The 14202-nt window shown below is 38.5% G+C and overlaps 1 protein-coding gene across 6 annotated transcripts in view; it reads right to left on the reverse strand.

Annotated features, from left to right (window-relative positions):
* RAD18 (RAD18 E3 ubiquitin protein ligase) overlaps positions 1-14202 on the reverse strand; it is a 103145-nt gene that overhangs the window by 6322 nt on the left and 82621 nt on the right. The window contains exons 12-16 of one of the 6 annotated variants that reach the window (XR_006195129.1): positions 11513-11606; positions 8587-8683; positions 4621-4803; positions 4386-4519; positions 3166-3228 (exon numbers count right to left, since the gene is read on the reverse strand). Coding sequence is in view for 1 of the 6 variants with exons in the window: in XM_042910054.1 (XP_042765988.1) it covers positions 3166-3228 (63 nt within the window). In the remaining 5 variants the exon portion in view is untranslated. The remainder of the gene's footprint in view (positions 1-3165; positions 3229-4385; positions 4520-4620; positions 4804-8586; positions 8684-11512; positions 11607-14202) is intronic. The other 5 variants (XR_006195130.1, XR_006195131.1, XR_006195133.1 and 2 more) reach the window with 5 other exon arrangements.

The following is a 14202-nucleotide window of genomic DNA, read 5'->3' on the forward strand; positions in this document are numbered from 1 at the left end:
TTATCAAAACTCATAGAACTGAACACCTAAAACTGGCGATTTTTATTATCAAACCTCAATAAACCTGATAGAAAAAAGAAACACCCACAGGCTCACTTTGCCTTTAGCCTGTTTGGCTCCCCAACCAAAAAGGACAGAGTGAAGCCAGGGCCACCCACGATAATTATTTGATGAGCTTTGGCTCCTATTGCTCTTAGGTGGTTTACCTTTCCCACCATTTTTCTCATCTAACTCTAAGGGTTTTTTTGTTTTTATCTTTTTTGCTTCATCTATTTGGGGCTCTGTCATTAGGTGTGTATATGCTTATAATAATCTCTTCTTGGTGGATTGACTTTTTTATCATAATAAAATGTCTCTCTCTGTCTCCAGTAACAATCTTTGTCTGAAAGTCTATTTTGTCTGATATTATTATGGCTACACCAGACTGTTGGCATGGTATATCTTTTTCTATGCTTTTTAACTTATTTGTGTCTTTGAATGTAAAGTGTATCTTTGGTAGACAGTGTATACTTGGATCATGGTTTGTTTTTAAATCCATTCTGCCATTCTCTTTTAACTGAAACAGTTAATCCATTTATACTCAATGTATAGGATTTATGTGTACCATTTTGTTGGTTTCTATGTCTTATGTCTTGTGTTCCTCTATTCCTTCATCACTGCTTTCTTCTGTGTTATTTTCTAGTTTATCATTTAATTCCTTTGTCATTTCTTTTACTGTATTTTAAAATTTACTTCCTTAGTGGTTGCCCTGGGGATTATAATTAACCTATTAATTGATAACAACCTAGCTCAGATTAATAACACCCTAACTTCAAAGGTATTCCACAACTTTGTTTCTATATATAGCTCTGTTGCTTGCTCCCACCTTTTTGCTACTGTCACACAAATTACACTGTGTTTACCAACACAGACTTAGAATTATTGCTTTGCACAGTTCTCTTTTAAATTACACAGTAACAACAAACTACATCTTTTATATTAACCTATACTTTTATATTTACCTTTACTGGTGCTCTCAATTTTTTCATATGGATTCAAGTTATTGTCTAGTGTCCTTTCCTTTCAGCCTGAAAGACTCTCTGTAATATTTTTATAGGACATATTTCCTAGTAACCAATTCCCTCAGTTTTTGGTTCTCTAAGGTCTTGATTTTTCCTTCGTTTTTGAAGTACAGTTTTGCTAGATATAGAATTCTTGGTTGGCGGTCTTCTCTTAGCACTTTGAATATGTCTTTCCACTGCCTCTGGCCTACATGGTTTCTGATGAAAAATTACCAAATTCCTTGGGATGAGCTGCTTCTCTCTTGATTCGTTCACAATTTTCTGTCTTTGGGAAGTCTCGTGAGCTTCTTGGATGTGTAATTTTTTTCTTTACATTGGATTTAATAAGTTTTCAGTCATTATTTCTATACATATTCTTTCTGCCTCTTTCTCCTCTCATTATAAAGACTCCCATTATGCATGTGATATACTTGACAGTGTCTCACTGGTCTCTGAGACCATACATTATTCTCGTCTGTTTTCCTTTCTGTTCCTTGGACTGAGTACTCTCAACTGATCTATCTTCAAGTTTGCTGATTCTTTCTTCTACCTGCTCAAATCTGCTGTTATCTCATTAGTGAATTTATTTTAGCTGCTATGCTTTTCAATTCCAGAATTACTATTTTTTTCTAAACAATTTCTATTTCTTTATTAGTATTCTCTATTTGGTGAGACACTTTGTCATACTTCCCTTTAGGTCTCTGAACATATTCAAACCAGCTGATCTAAAGATCGAACAGTCCAATGTCTGAATTTCCTCAGGGACATTTTTATTGGTTGCTTCTTCCTCCTGTGTATAGGCCACCATTTGTTTCTTTGTATGTTTCAATTTTTCTGTTGTTGACAACTGGACATTTTAAACGATACACTGTGGCAACTCTGGAAATCAGATTCTCCTTCCCCAAGGTTTGTTGACATTGCTATTTGCTACTGTTGTTTAGTGACTTTCTGAACTAACCCTGTAAATATGCATTCTTGGTTGTGTGTGGGTGGCCATTTACATGTCTGCTAGGTGAGTTTAGTGGTCAGCTAATGGGAGTTTCCCTAAACATCTGGAATCAACATAACACAGAACCCCTTGGTAAAACCCAAGGGACTCTATGCATGCTGGGGCAGGCATCCAACACTTGGTTGACAACTCTGCCTTATGCATTTAAGAAAAAGAAGAAGAAGAAACTAAAGAGGGGCAGAAAGAAAGGGAGCGCGAGAATCCCAAGCAGGCTTGGCATCATGAGCACAGAGCCCAATGTGGGGATGGATCCCGGGAACCATGAGATCATGACCTGAGCTGAAATCAAGAGTTGGATGCGTAACTGAGGGAACTACCCAGGTGCCCTAATAAAAGGAGGAATAAAATGCGCGCAAACATAAGCAGATTTATATGTTTGGTGTTGGAAAGATGAGGACTACTATACAGTGGGTTCTATTCTCTCTACAAAGGAGGAGAAAAGATCTCTCGCTGGGGGTGGAGCCATTGCAAAGAGCCAAGGTTTCAGATAATCCCTGTGAGGAACAGGACAAAGAAATGATCACAGAAACAGTAAAACTGCCAGGCAGTTTTGAGGGCCCATTGAGGGGTAATCATGAAGTTACAGTGGAACAAAGCCACCCCGCTGTACTGCAGATCACTCCTGAAGGTGAAGATGAATGAAAATCTAATGCTTGTCCCTGTTCCTTTCCTCCTTACTTATCAGCAGGACCTGGAACATGTCCCCTCCACCACTCCCATCTCCCAGACAGATTCCTAAGTGCTAACAAGGAGAAGGAATCAAACTGTATTTATTTTACACTAAACACGTCTTATGACCAGGAACATCTAGGAAAGATCTGAAAGTTTTCTTAGCACTCTGAGCCAGTGCTTAAGGCTAAACTGTGAATTTCTCATTGGAACAATTTGTCTTTAGAAAAACAACTTCTGACAAGTGACCAGAATTATTACACTGGGATTCCATTTCCAAGCAGAAATGTATAGAAACAAGTAGCAAGCTAGAAATCTTTACCTTAATGTGTGTGAATTACTGCTTCCTTAGGTCAGAAAGCACAAATACTCTTTTATTTGAAAATGAACTGCGTGGAATTACAATTTCTCAAAGTACATGCTTACTTCTTGATGATGAACACTCACTTATGTAATGCTTCCCAGGCTTCCTCTTCTTCTAGAAGATCTCTTATGATGTCTGAACTAGAACTAAAAGGAAAGGCACATCAATATTGCCAGACGATAAGAAGACCATACGGTTTTATTTATATGAAATTCTAGAAAATGCAAACTTCTCTACAGTGACAGAAAACAAACCAGCAGACCAATGATTACCTCCTGGGGGCAAGGGGGTGGGCAAGGAGGGATTACAGTGTCACAAGGAAACTCTGGGATCTTCATTGTGAAGATGATTTCATAGCTGTGTACATGTATCAAAACTCATCAAAATGTGTGCTTTAAATACTTGCAGTTTATTATACATCAATTTCAATACAGGTATAGAAAACTCAATAAATTAGCAAAAATAAAGAAAAAAATCATCAAACCTCAAAAAATCCCTCAACATAAAACCTGCATTCAAATGGAATACAATAAGAGCCTTTTTAATCTCCTATGGCAACCAAAGATCAAACTGTGTTTTAAAACCTCACTCTAGTAATGAGATTCACAAAGAGACATTAAGTTCCTAAGTGGCTTTTAGTCCTTTGTAACCAAAGTAAAGTAAAATTTAATTAATTTGAACTGTGCTAATAAAGGAATTCGTTACAATGCAACCTGGTTTGAAGTGTTGTGTGATCTTTGGTTTATCTGTGTAGGGTACAGGGTAAATAAGGTTAGAGAGGGCATGTATTATTTCTTTAAAGGAAAAAACTGTTTTAAGGCTTTTAGCATCTTGTTCTTACTCAAATTCCTACCAAATTAAAAAAAAAAAAAAAGATGTACATCAATAGCGAAAAAGCATTTCTTTAGACATCTAAGACAAAGAATGTGAAGGGTATGACATGGGACAACTGAGAAACAGCAGTCACTACCCCAGGGTGGAGAAGGCTAAAACCAAAGAAGAACTTGCTCTGGGGTGAGAAACAACAGGTTTGTCAGGGCCAATCATTATCTAACAAGACTCTGATAACAAAAGTTTAAAAATTAAGGAGACTTAAAGTGGCAGTGAATCATTCTCAACAACTGACAAATCACTTGGAAGCAATGTTTGCCTGTGGTACATGAACAAAAAAGGCAACAAGCATCAATCAATACTGTTCTGTGCCAAATATTTTACCCCAGGGGTTCCCCCCCTCCCAAATCCCAAGACTCTCAAGGAGCCATATGTAGGAGCCTTTCTGACTATGGTTCCTGTGTATAATGACCTGGTTGGGGGTGGTGGTGGGGATTCCATTTGCATGACAGGTGTAGTGACCTTCCAAAAGAGCTAGTTCAGAGGTTCTCAGGTTCAGGATAAGGATCCACATATGGGAACAGCAATACTTTTCAGTATTTGTGGCTTGAGAAAACACATAATAACAAAGTATTATAAATTTAGTAATACTTTTAGTCTATATTTTATTCATTATAGTGACATATGCAGTGAAAAAATAGTAGTACCTGAATTTGTGAGACACTCTTGATTATGTCTAAAGATAATTCTTGATACGTATGTGCTCTTACACACCCAGTGAATCATTCCTTCAAGGTCCAGGCTTGGGAAGCACTAATCTAAAGTGTTAGTATATAAGCATCTACTACTTTTTTACATTTGAGGGTGGCCCCTGTGTAAATCCAAGTGCCCTGGAAAATAATAACATTCACTTATCACTGGTAATTTTTATCTTAGTGTAAACTGCCTTAAAACAAGCTTTCCCCTTAAACAGCAAGCTAAATGTAGTTTTTATTAGCAGGCAAGAGAGAAAAGCAGAAGGCCCTTAAGGAGACACAAGGCAGACTGCACCAACTTTATTAATTTCCTAAGAGACAGACCCACATCAACACTTGCTAGAGCAGGCTAATATCCAATGCCACCTCTACTCCCACAGAAGTGGTCTAACATTTCCACCTCCAACATCCCAACTTCTGTTATTACTTACGTCCCTTTCAAGTACTCCAACTTTATAAACAAAAGGGAAGTTGTTTTAACGTAACTTTTTCTTTCTCTTCTCTCTGTTACAATGAAACCATCATCTACTCTTCTTTACCTGGACAGAGCTAAGGCAGTGTTTCTCAATTCTTTTCATTATTGCCTCCCACCCCCATCAGAGCTTTTTTAGACATTTTTTTTCCTAATTACCCTTCCATGAAATTTTAATACTGAAAATGTGTATCCATTTATATATTGTACATTAGTATCCGTCTGTGTGTGTATGTATGCTTTACACACAGTTTTTTTTTTTTTCCATCCAGCCCTCCTGCTGTCACAACCAAGTCCTGTCCTGTCCCCCCGCCCCTCCCAGGGAGCTCCTACTGAGAACCCATGAGCTAAGGGAATGCTTATGCAGCTCTGGGTCCTGGTAGGTTTCACAGGGCCAGAAAAAATAAAGTGTGATTCTTGCCAACACCCCCAATACACACATACAATTTTATTTTTGAACAGGAAGGTTACAAACCATCCCCATTGTTCCGGTAAGTAAGCAGGACAGCTGAGCCTGTCAAGCAACCAAGCAGTCTAGTGATCAATTTACCTAGGGGTTTCAAATCACCAGTAGAAATCACTGATTTGTTAAAAGAAAATATTTGCAGTACATTAGTGACATAAACCTAAGCAGCTTTTGTCACTAATGTACCGCAAACATTTCACTACCTCAGTGAAAACAGATGGTAGAGGAGGTTCGCAAAAAACACATCTCAAAAGTGGTCTGCAATCTCCTTGTGTTCTGTGACTTCAAAACCTCTGACCGGCCACACCACCCAGCCTCCATACCCCCGACATCCTCATTCCTTGCCACTTTCCCTTCCACTCCAGCTTAGTCACTAATCTGAGGGACACAAAATTCGAAAGCTCTGGAGCTTACCTACAATGATGTTTCAGGATTATTTGCTATGTCTGCTATTCTAATTCTAGTCACCTCTGAGAAACTGAGAGCAGACACTAATACAATTAAAACAATGGTCATTCCTTCTTAAAGTAATGTACTCACCATATTCTACTTAAAAACCACATTCCTGAAATTACACATTAGGGTTTCACAAATAGGATTTTACAAACAGACTACTGGGCACAACAGTCAGTGTGTCTAAAATTAACACTCTCAGATCTCTTTCTTATGGATAGTAATTAATATTTTTGAAATCTTAACCATTTTAATATGCCTTGGAGATCAATAATTCCTTTCATATACTTTAAAGAAGGAGAAAATAAATTATTCACTCTGGTATACCTGGGGTCAGAGCATATACGAGCTTATACAGCTATAGCTTTTAATTCTCAGGCAAGGAACTTTTTCGGAATAAATTTTAGCTCCTCTACTATGTGGGTTTGGAACATTGTGTAGATCATACTTTAAGAAGCTGGATGGGGCGCCTGGGTGGCTCAGTCGGTTAAGCGTCCAACTTCAGCTCAGGTCATGATCTCACAGCGTGGGGTTCGAGCCCCACGTCAGGCTCTGTGGTGACAGCTCAGAGCCTGGAGTCTGCTTCGGATTCTGTGTCTCCCTCTCTCTGCCCCTCCTCCACTCATGCGCTCGCTCTCTCTCTCTCTCTCTAAAATAAACATTTAAAAAGTTAAAAAAAAAAAAAAAAGAAAAAAGAAGCTGGATGAATATGAAGTCAGGTACATGGAAGTCAGAGCTCCCCAGGTAAGGGTGTTTAAACTATGCTTTCCGATGTTACCAACAGTCCAGGCTAAAGCAAAAATTATTCTATAAATTAAATACACGTGAGAAGGACTCACAGGCAAAAATGCTAACCTTGCATTCTATGGAATTCCCAGCCTCTGTTCAGGAAGATTCTAGTAGATCTATTTAGAACACCCACAGTTAATTTTTCATGCCATTTAACCTTTATTTTCAGCTCAAACTTCCAGAAACTTAAGCTAAACTGCTGTTTGTTGGTCTTCGACCTAGCTGGTCTTCCTACATAAGACCTTACTCTCGTTATTCTCTTACCAAAAGCAGTAGCGCAACATTTTAACAGGCAAAGGAAAACACTTTTTGCGTGTTTCTTTTGCAGCGTCTTATTTCACCTTACTAGTCAAGATTTTACCACCAAAGCTGAAATGTAAGATGCCTAATACCTCTGGCAAAGGTATGACTGATTAAGACTACCCAGAGGAGAAAAAATCACAGATTGTAGTGTCAAAGAGAGTCCAGTTTCAGTGCTGTTTCTGTCACTGCATGTGTAATACTGGGCAAGATACTTAATCTTTCCAAGTCTCAATATTCTCACTTGTAAAGTCAAGATAGTAACACATGCAGTTCACAGGGATATTCTAAGATTCATCAATAAAACATATAGAATGTTTAGCATAGAGCTTAGCACATAGTAAATGTTCAATAAATAAAGCTTCCATTTTCATAAAACAAAGCTGGGTCTGAATTACACGAGTAACTGCCTCAGCACTACGCTTCCATTTGCCCTAGGAAACCTGATCACCATGTGCTCTATTTTAATCTTTGATTTGCACTGTTTCTATGACACCAAGGTACAAATTCATCAGAACTTGTTATTTATCCAGCATGGCAGGTACACAGGGTACTGTGGGGCAGAAAAAAATGCAAACATTTGCTATAAAAATCCTGTGGATTAAAGATTACTTACGAGTGGGATTTTTCTATTATCTGGTAGTTACTCCACACCATACGACACCCCCACCAGCCCAACTCTTCCGATAATTGTGGCATTAACTTGAGCGTGGCTGAGCGTATCAAACTCAAAAACAAAAACAAAACACTCCTTAAGGATAGATCACTGGAGGATTGATAGAGAACAAACAATGCCACCAGACAATGGTACTTAACTAAATGCTGCCAGCTACCATGAATCCCTCTTCAAATGCTTATTTTTAGTAATCTGCTCTTATTCTACAGGGTAAGCAGCAGCTTATACGCCTAATATGTTAGTAGCTGGCTGACAATAACATGTTAGAACAGTAAACATCTTATGTTCAAGAAAGAAATCACTCGGGGCGCCTGGGTGGCTCACTCAGTTAAGCCTTGATTTGGAGGCAGGTCATGATCTCATAGTTTGTGGACTCGAGGCCCACATCAGGCTCTGTGCTGGCAGTGCAGAGACTGGTTGGGATTCTCTCCCTCTCTCTCTGTCTCTCTAAAAATAAATAAATAAACTTAAAAAAAAAGAAAGAAATCACTCAATGAAGACAATGACAAAAATGACCATTTTGTGAGCAACTACTCCTACAGACCATTGTGATAATTAGCTTATATGCATTGGCCTTAATTCATATAAGCACCCTAGGTTTTATCTGCATTTGACACATGGACAAAGGCTTAGCGACATTAAGTAAAAAGAACTAGGGATGTGAATGCAAAGTTTGTCTTCTTTTTTATCACACTGTGCTGCTTCAACCAGTAGTAGAAGAAGAATAAAATGCTACTAATCCACAAGAATTAAAAATACCACCTCCTCTTATGTATTCATCAATAAGGTTTTATCAGATAACCATCAAAAAGGTTCACAGATAAAGTAGAGCTGAGAGTTTCACTGTTCTCCATTAAATCTAGAAAATATAAAATGAAGAAAGTTTCAGACAGAAGAAAAGAACTTTTTTATCAAGTACTATATGGTAAATCCTTATTAAGAGATGAAAGCAAACCATAACTAAGTTTATGTTCAATTTATGAAGCATCCACAATATATAATCACCTCATTTGCTTTTTACCATTACCCAGGGAGATTACCAGGGCAAAAAACTATCCTCCCATTTTATCAACAGGACAAATGAAGCCCAGGGAAATTAATTCAACAATCGACCAACATGCCAGGAACCATTCTAGAGTCAGAAAACCATGACTGAGATGAATTTCCATAAACAAAGAGTGCCTGCTACATATGGTGATCTCATGGACATACAGAAATTTCAAGGACTTGATGTCATCATATCTTAGGTGAAGATACATTCCCCCAAAACAATGTCACATTCATTGGACATACATAAATTTCAAGGACTTGATGTCATAGTATCTTAGGTGAAGATACCTTCCCCTCAAAACAATGTCATATTCATCCAAAGGACAGTAGACTCATGTACCACCTAGTTTAAGCTCTTTTGAAAATGAAAAAGATGTGGAAGAACTATTCTATGTTCCCACTTTTTCTCTAGAAACTTTCAACAAATTCACCACCTGAAATAAGGTGAACCATTTAGCTTTCAAGGGTATGCTGAGGTTCATAAGTGCTCCCAGAAAAAAAGGCCATAATAAAGTACAAAACAGTAATGCATGTTAGTAAGAGAAGGTTTCACGGCAACATTAATTAAATGTCATATTCTTAAAACTTAAAAAACCAGGGCGCCTGGGTGGCTCAGTCGGTTAAGTGTCCGACTTCAGCTCAGGTCACGATCTCACGGTCCGTGAGTTTGAGCCCCACATCGAGCTCTGGGCTGATGGCTCAGAGCCTGGAGCCTGCTTCTGATTCTGTCTCCCTCTCTCTCTCCCCCTCCCCCTCCCCCGTTCATGCTCTGTCTCTCTCTGTCTCAAAAATAAATAAAACGTTAAAAAAAAATTAAAAAAAAAAGTTAAAAAACCAAATGTAATGTCAACCTTCCAAAAGCAATTATGAAGATTTTTAAAAATACAAGGTATCGCTGAATTACAGTAACATACTTACAATGTAATGTTACTGTTTAGTTATTTTGATGTGTTCTTTAGATACTGTTTTCTCTTAATTTGACCAGAAACAAACTTATTTAGCAATTTTTCTAATAATCCCAATGCCCTTTAAATAACAAAATCCCATTAATTTATTTGTCTTACCTTACTGCATCACCAAATTTCATTAGCCAATTTATAATAACAACATTAAAGATAACAATGATTTCCAAAATGTTATCTCAAAGAGTACAGACGCTTTTTTGTTTAAAGCAGATTAGTGTATTTACAGGGTTCAAAATCAAAATGACATAAACAGATGTACACTGAGAAGTCTCACACTCCCTTCCCCTGCCAACCTGTTGGCCCTTGCCTGCAAAATGTAATCACTTATTAGTTTATTGTTTATCATTCTGGTGTTTCTTTATGGAAAACCAAATAAATATAAGCATGTACCACCACCGCCACCCCTTTTAGAAAGGAGACAGCGTGCTATCTATCCTGTTTTGAACAATGGTCTTTTCACTTACAGATCTATCCTGGAAATCCCTCTGTATCAGCACACAGAGATTGTCCTTTTGAACAATCATACAGTATTTCACTGTGTGGCTATACCATAAGTTTAATCAACCAGCCCCAATGATAAATTCTTGAGAGGCGTCTAGGCTTTTGTTATCATGTAAACAATGGAGAACCTTGTGTGTAAGTCACTGTGTTTGTGTGCAGGTGAAATCTGGAGGACAAATTCATTGAAGACTGGTTAAAAGGCAAAACAACAGTACTTTGGTTGATCTCATCAGATTCCTGTCCTTAGAGATCGTTTTATGTAGCACTCTGGCCAGTAATAAATAAGTGTCTGTTTCCCCACAATCTTACTACAGCAGAGTGTGTGAATAAATGTTAAGACTTTTTGCCAATCTACCAAGTGAGAAGTAGATTTAATTTGCACTTCTCTTTTAGCAAACTGTCTCTGTTCGTGACTTTTGCCCATTTTTCTACTAGGTCTGTGGGTCATTTCCTTTTCAGTCTCTAGATGCTCAAGAAGAATATCTCCTCTTGAATGTTTAAAAAAAGGTATTAAACCTCTGTAAATGGTAAGAAAAAGTATTACTATGTCTTCTTTCATTGTCAAAAATATTTCTATGAAGTTATATATTAAAATTAAACATTAGTTCTTTAAAGGTACATATTTGACATTTTCTCGGCTAATGAGAAAGAATTCCAAAGCAAGCATACTTATCTTAATTTTAATTCTGGTTGCAATTCAAAATCAAATTTGTCTCATTCTTTCTTGTACCCCACACTATCCTCTCAAATCAATGCAGGAACTCTGGTTAACCCTAATTAACTACCTACTCTGAGCAACTAACACCCATCTATTTATCTATCTGCTAACTAATCTCATTTAAAATCCTTGATCGCAGGGGCGCCTGGGTGGCTCAGTTGGTGAAGCGTCCTACATCAGCTCGTGATCTCGGTCATGGTTTGTGGTTTGTGGTTTGTGAGTTCGAGCCCCCGTGTCGGGCTCTGTGCTGACAGCTCGGAGCCTGGAGGCTGCTTCGGATTCTGTGTCTCCCTCTCTTTACCCCTCCCATGCTCATGCTCTGTCTCTCTCCATCTCTCAATAATAAATAAACGTTAAAAAAAAATTTTTTTTTTTAATTCTTGACCGCAAATCTGAAATGGGCAATCCTCACTACCGGGCAATCCACACTACCAGGCGATCCTACAATACTTACCTGGCATGTTCTGCTTCCCACTCTCAAAAAGATTCATACCTTCTCAAATCACCTGCCATCCTACCCCCACTCTCAGCTGATGAACCTGCCATAGCTACATGAAGAAAATAAGAGCCATCAGGCGGCCTTGCTGGCCATGCCTTGATCAGATCTCCTACCTGTGTATGTACCTACATCCTTGGTCTTCCTTGCTGTTAGCATGGATGCATCAATCCTGCCCCTAGTAAAGACCAACCCCTGAACCCACCACCTCTTGCCTCCTCAGGACTTCATTCATTTAGCTCCCTACCCCTCATCAGTTTCCCCCTTGATCCCCTGCATCCCTCCACATACAGTTTTAATCTCCACCACCCTTCAGAGGCCCGAGTTGCACAGAGTTGTCAGTAGATGAAATCTCCTCTTTCTCCCCTAAAGCTTCCCCCTTAATCCACACTAGTCAATCTTCTACCTGAAACCCACTCACTTGAGATCACACTTGATAAGAACTTGGTGCTACCCACGTCCACAGCCCCCTCTATCTCATATTTGGCCTCTCAATCCGTCTCCTTCCATTAGCTTCCATGATTTCTCAAGGCCTCAGTTTTCAATCCCACACTGGTTTATTCTTCCTCTATCTCCTTTGCTCAGTCTCTTCTTTCTAAATGTTTCTTCTCTCTAAATGTTAAAGTAAGAGAGGGTTCAGTCCTAAGTGTAGCTCACCCTGATTTCTCCCCTCACCTCCATTTCTTGGTTTGATATCTATACTTGGTTTATCTCAAAGGCCCCCAAACAAAACTTTTCATCATCAATACGACCCATGCCCAGCCCCTGGCCAAAGTTTCTACTGCCTTTCCCAAACTTTCCCATCTTACTGAGTAAGCACTAACTTGCTAAAATTACTCACCCAATTGCTAAAGCCAAAAATTTAGGATTCATCCTTGATGCTGCGCTTTACCTTGCTCACCATATTCAAACCATCTCCAAGTTCTGCCACTCCTACCTCCTAAACATATCCCCAATCCCAGCCATTTCTATCTTCACTATTGTTATGCAGATGCACACCACAAGGAACCCTGGACAGATGGTACAAAAGCCTGTCTCCCTGTTTCCACTCTTTGCTTCACCTCTAGCCCCCTATCCATTCTTCACAGCATCTGGAGTTATCCTTTTAAAACACACACACACACACACACACACACACAAAGACCATATCAGATCAGATCAATATTGGTAAGTCATTTGGTCTCCAAACTGATCTAGGGATTCAATTTAATCTCAACCAAAATTCCAGCAGACTTTTTTTTTTTTTTTTAAAGCATTGACAAGTTGATTTTAAAGTTCATTTGGAGGGTTCCAGTTTCTCCACATTGTCACATCTGTTGTTTCCTGTGTTGTTAATTTTAGCCACTTTGGTGTGAGGTGGCACCTCAATGTGCTCCAGCAATAGCACCACTAATAATTTATACAAGGGATACAGGAGTGCTGATTCATAGTGGCACATGTACCCCAATGTTTATAGCAGCGCTTTCAACAATAGCTAAATTTTGGAAAGAGCCTAAATGTCCATTAGCTGATGAATGGATAAAGAAGATGTGGTTTATATATACAATGGAATACTAGTTGGCAATGAGAAAGAATGAAATCCTGCCATTTGCAGCAACACGGAGAGAACTGGAGGGTGTTATGCTAAGTGAAATAAGTCACTCAGAGAAAGACAGGTATCATGTTTTCCCTCATATGTGGAACTTGAGAAACTTAACAGAAGACCATGGGGGAAGGGAAGGGGAAAAAAATAGTTACAAACAGAGAGGGAGGGAAGCAAACCATAAGAGACTCTTAAATACAGAGAACAAACTGAGGGCAGATGGGGGGGGGGGGGTAGGGGAGAGAGGAAAATGGGTGATGGGAATTGAGGAGGGCACTTGTTAGGATGAGCACTGGATGTGGTATGTAAGTGATGAATTATGGGAATGTATCCCTAACACCAAGAGCACACTGTATACACTGTATGTTAGCCAACTTGACAGTAAATTATATTAAAAAAAATTAAAGTTCATATGGAGATGCAAAGCACCTAAAATAGCCAAAATAATTTTGAAGCTCAAGGCAGGCAACTCTGGCCTCCAGCATGATCTCTTTATGACACTCAAATATTACCATTTTCTGTGTGCCAAGAAAAAGGGGTAGGAAACACTATATTAAAGAGAGAAGCATACGTTTTTGGTCAATCTCTTCAAATTCTTATAAAAAGTAAAGAAAAGTACTGTGTGTTGGTTTTTTTAATTAAGAGAAATAAAAGGATATCAGGTTAGTTCCAAACAATAGAGTCCTCTTGGCTGCCTGGAAAAAAATTCATTTCAGAATATAATTACACATGTATGCTCATTTTACTTACAAACTTAAGAAACAAAAGAAGATATCAACTCTGAGACTCTAATTTAAGGGAAAAATTTTTTTTAATTAGTGAAATTTTCATTGCTACAACTAGATACTGAATCAAGTTACGTGGGCAGGAGGACAAAATCATGATGCTTCATTTTGTTTTTATTCTTTAGAATGTCAGCAGGATAATGACTGACAAAAATAAAAACCAAACACTAAAAGGTAACAAGATGGTAGTAACAGGTTACAATATCCAGCCACACGAAAATAAATGAGTTAAAAGACAAGCAACATGACAAAGAGGAAATTTCCTCTACCATTTAGGAAGC

This window comes from Panthera leo, chromosome A2 (genome assembly GCF_018350215.1).
Source record: "Panthera leo isolate Ple1 chromosome A2, P.leo_Ple1_pat1.1, whole genome shotgun sequence".
Taxonomy (NCBI): Eukaryota; Metazoa; Chordata; class Mammalia; order Carnivora; family Felidae; genus Panthera; species Panthera leo.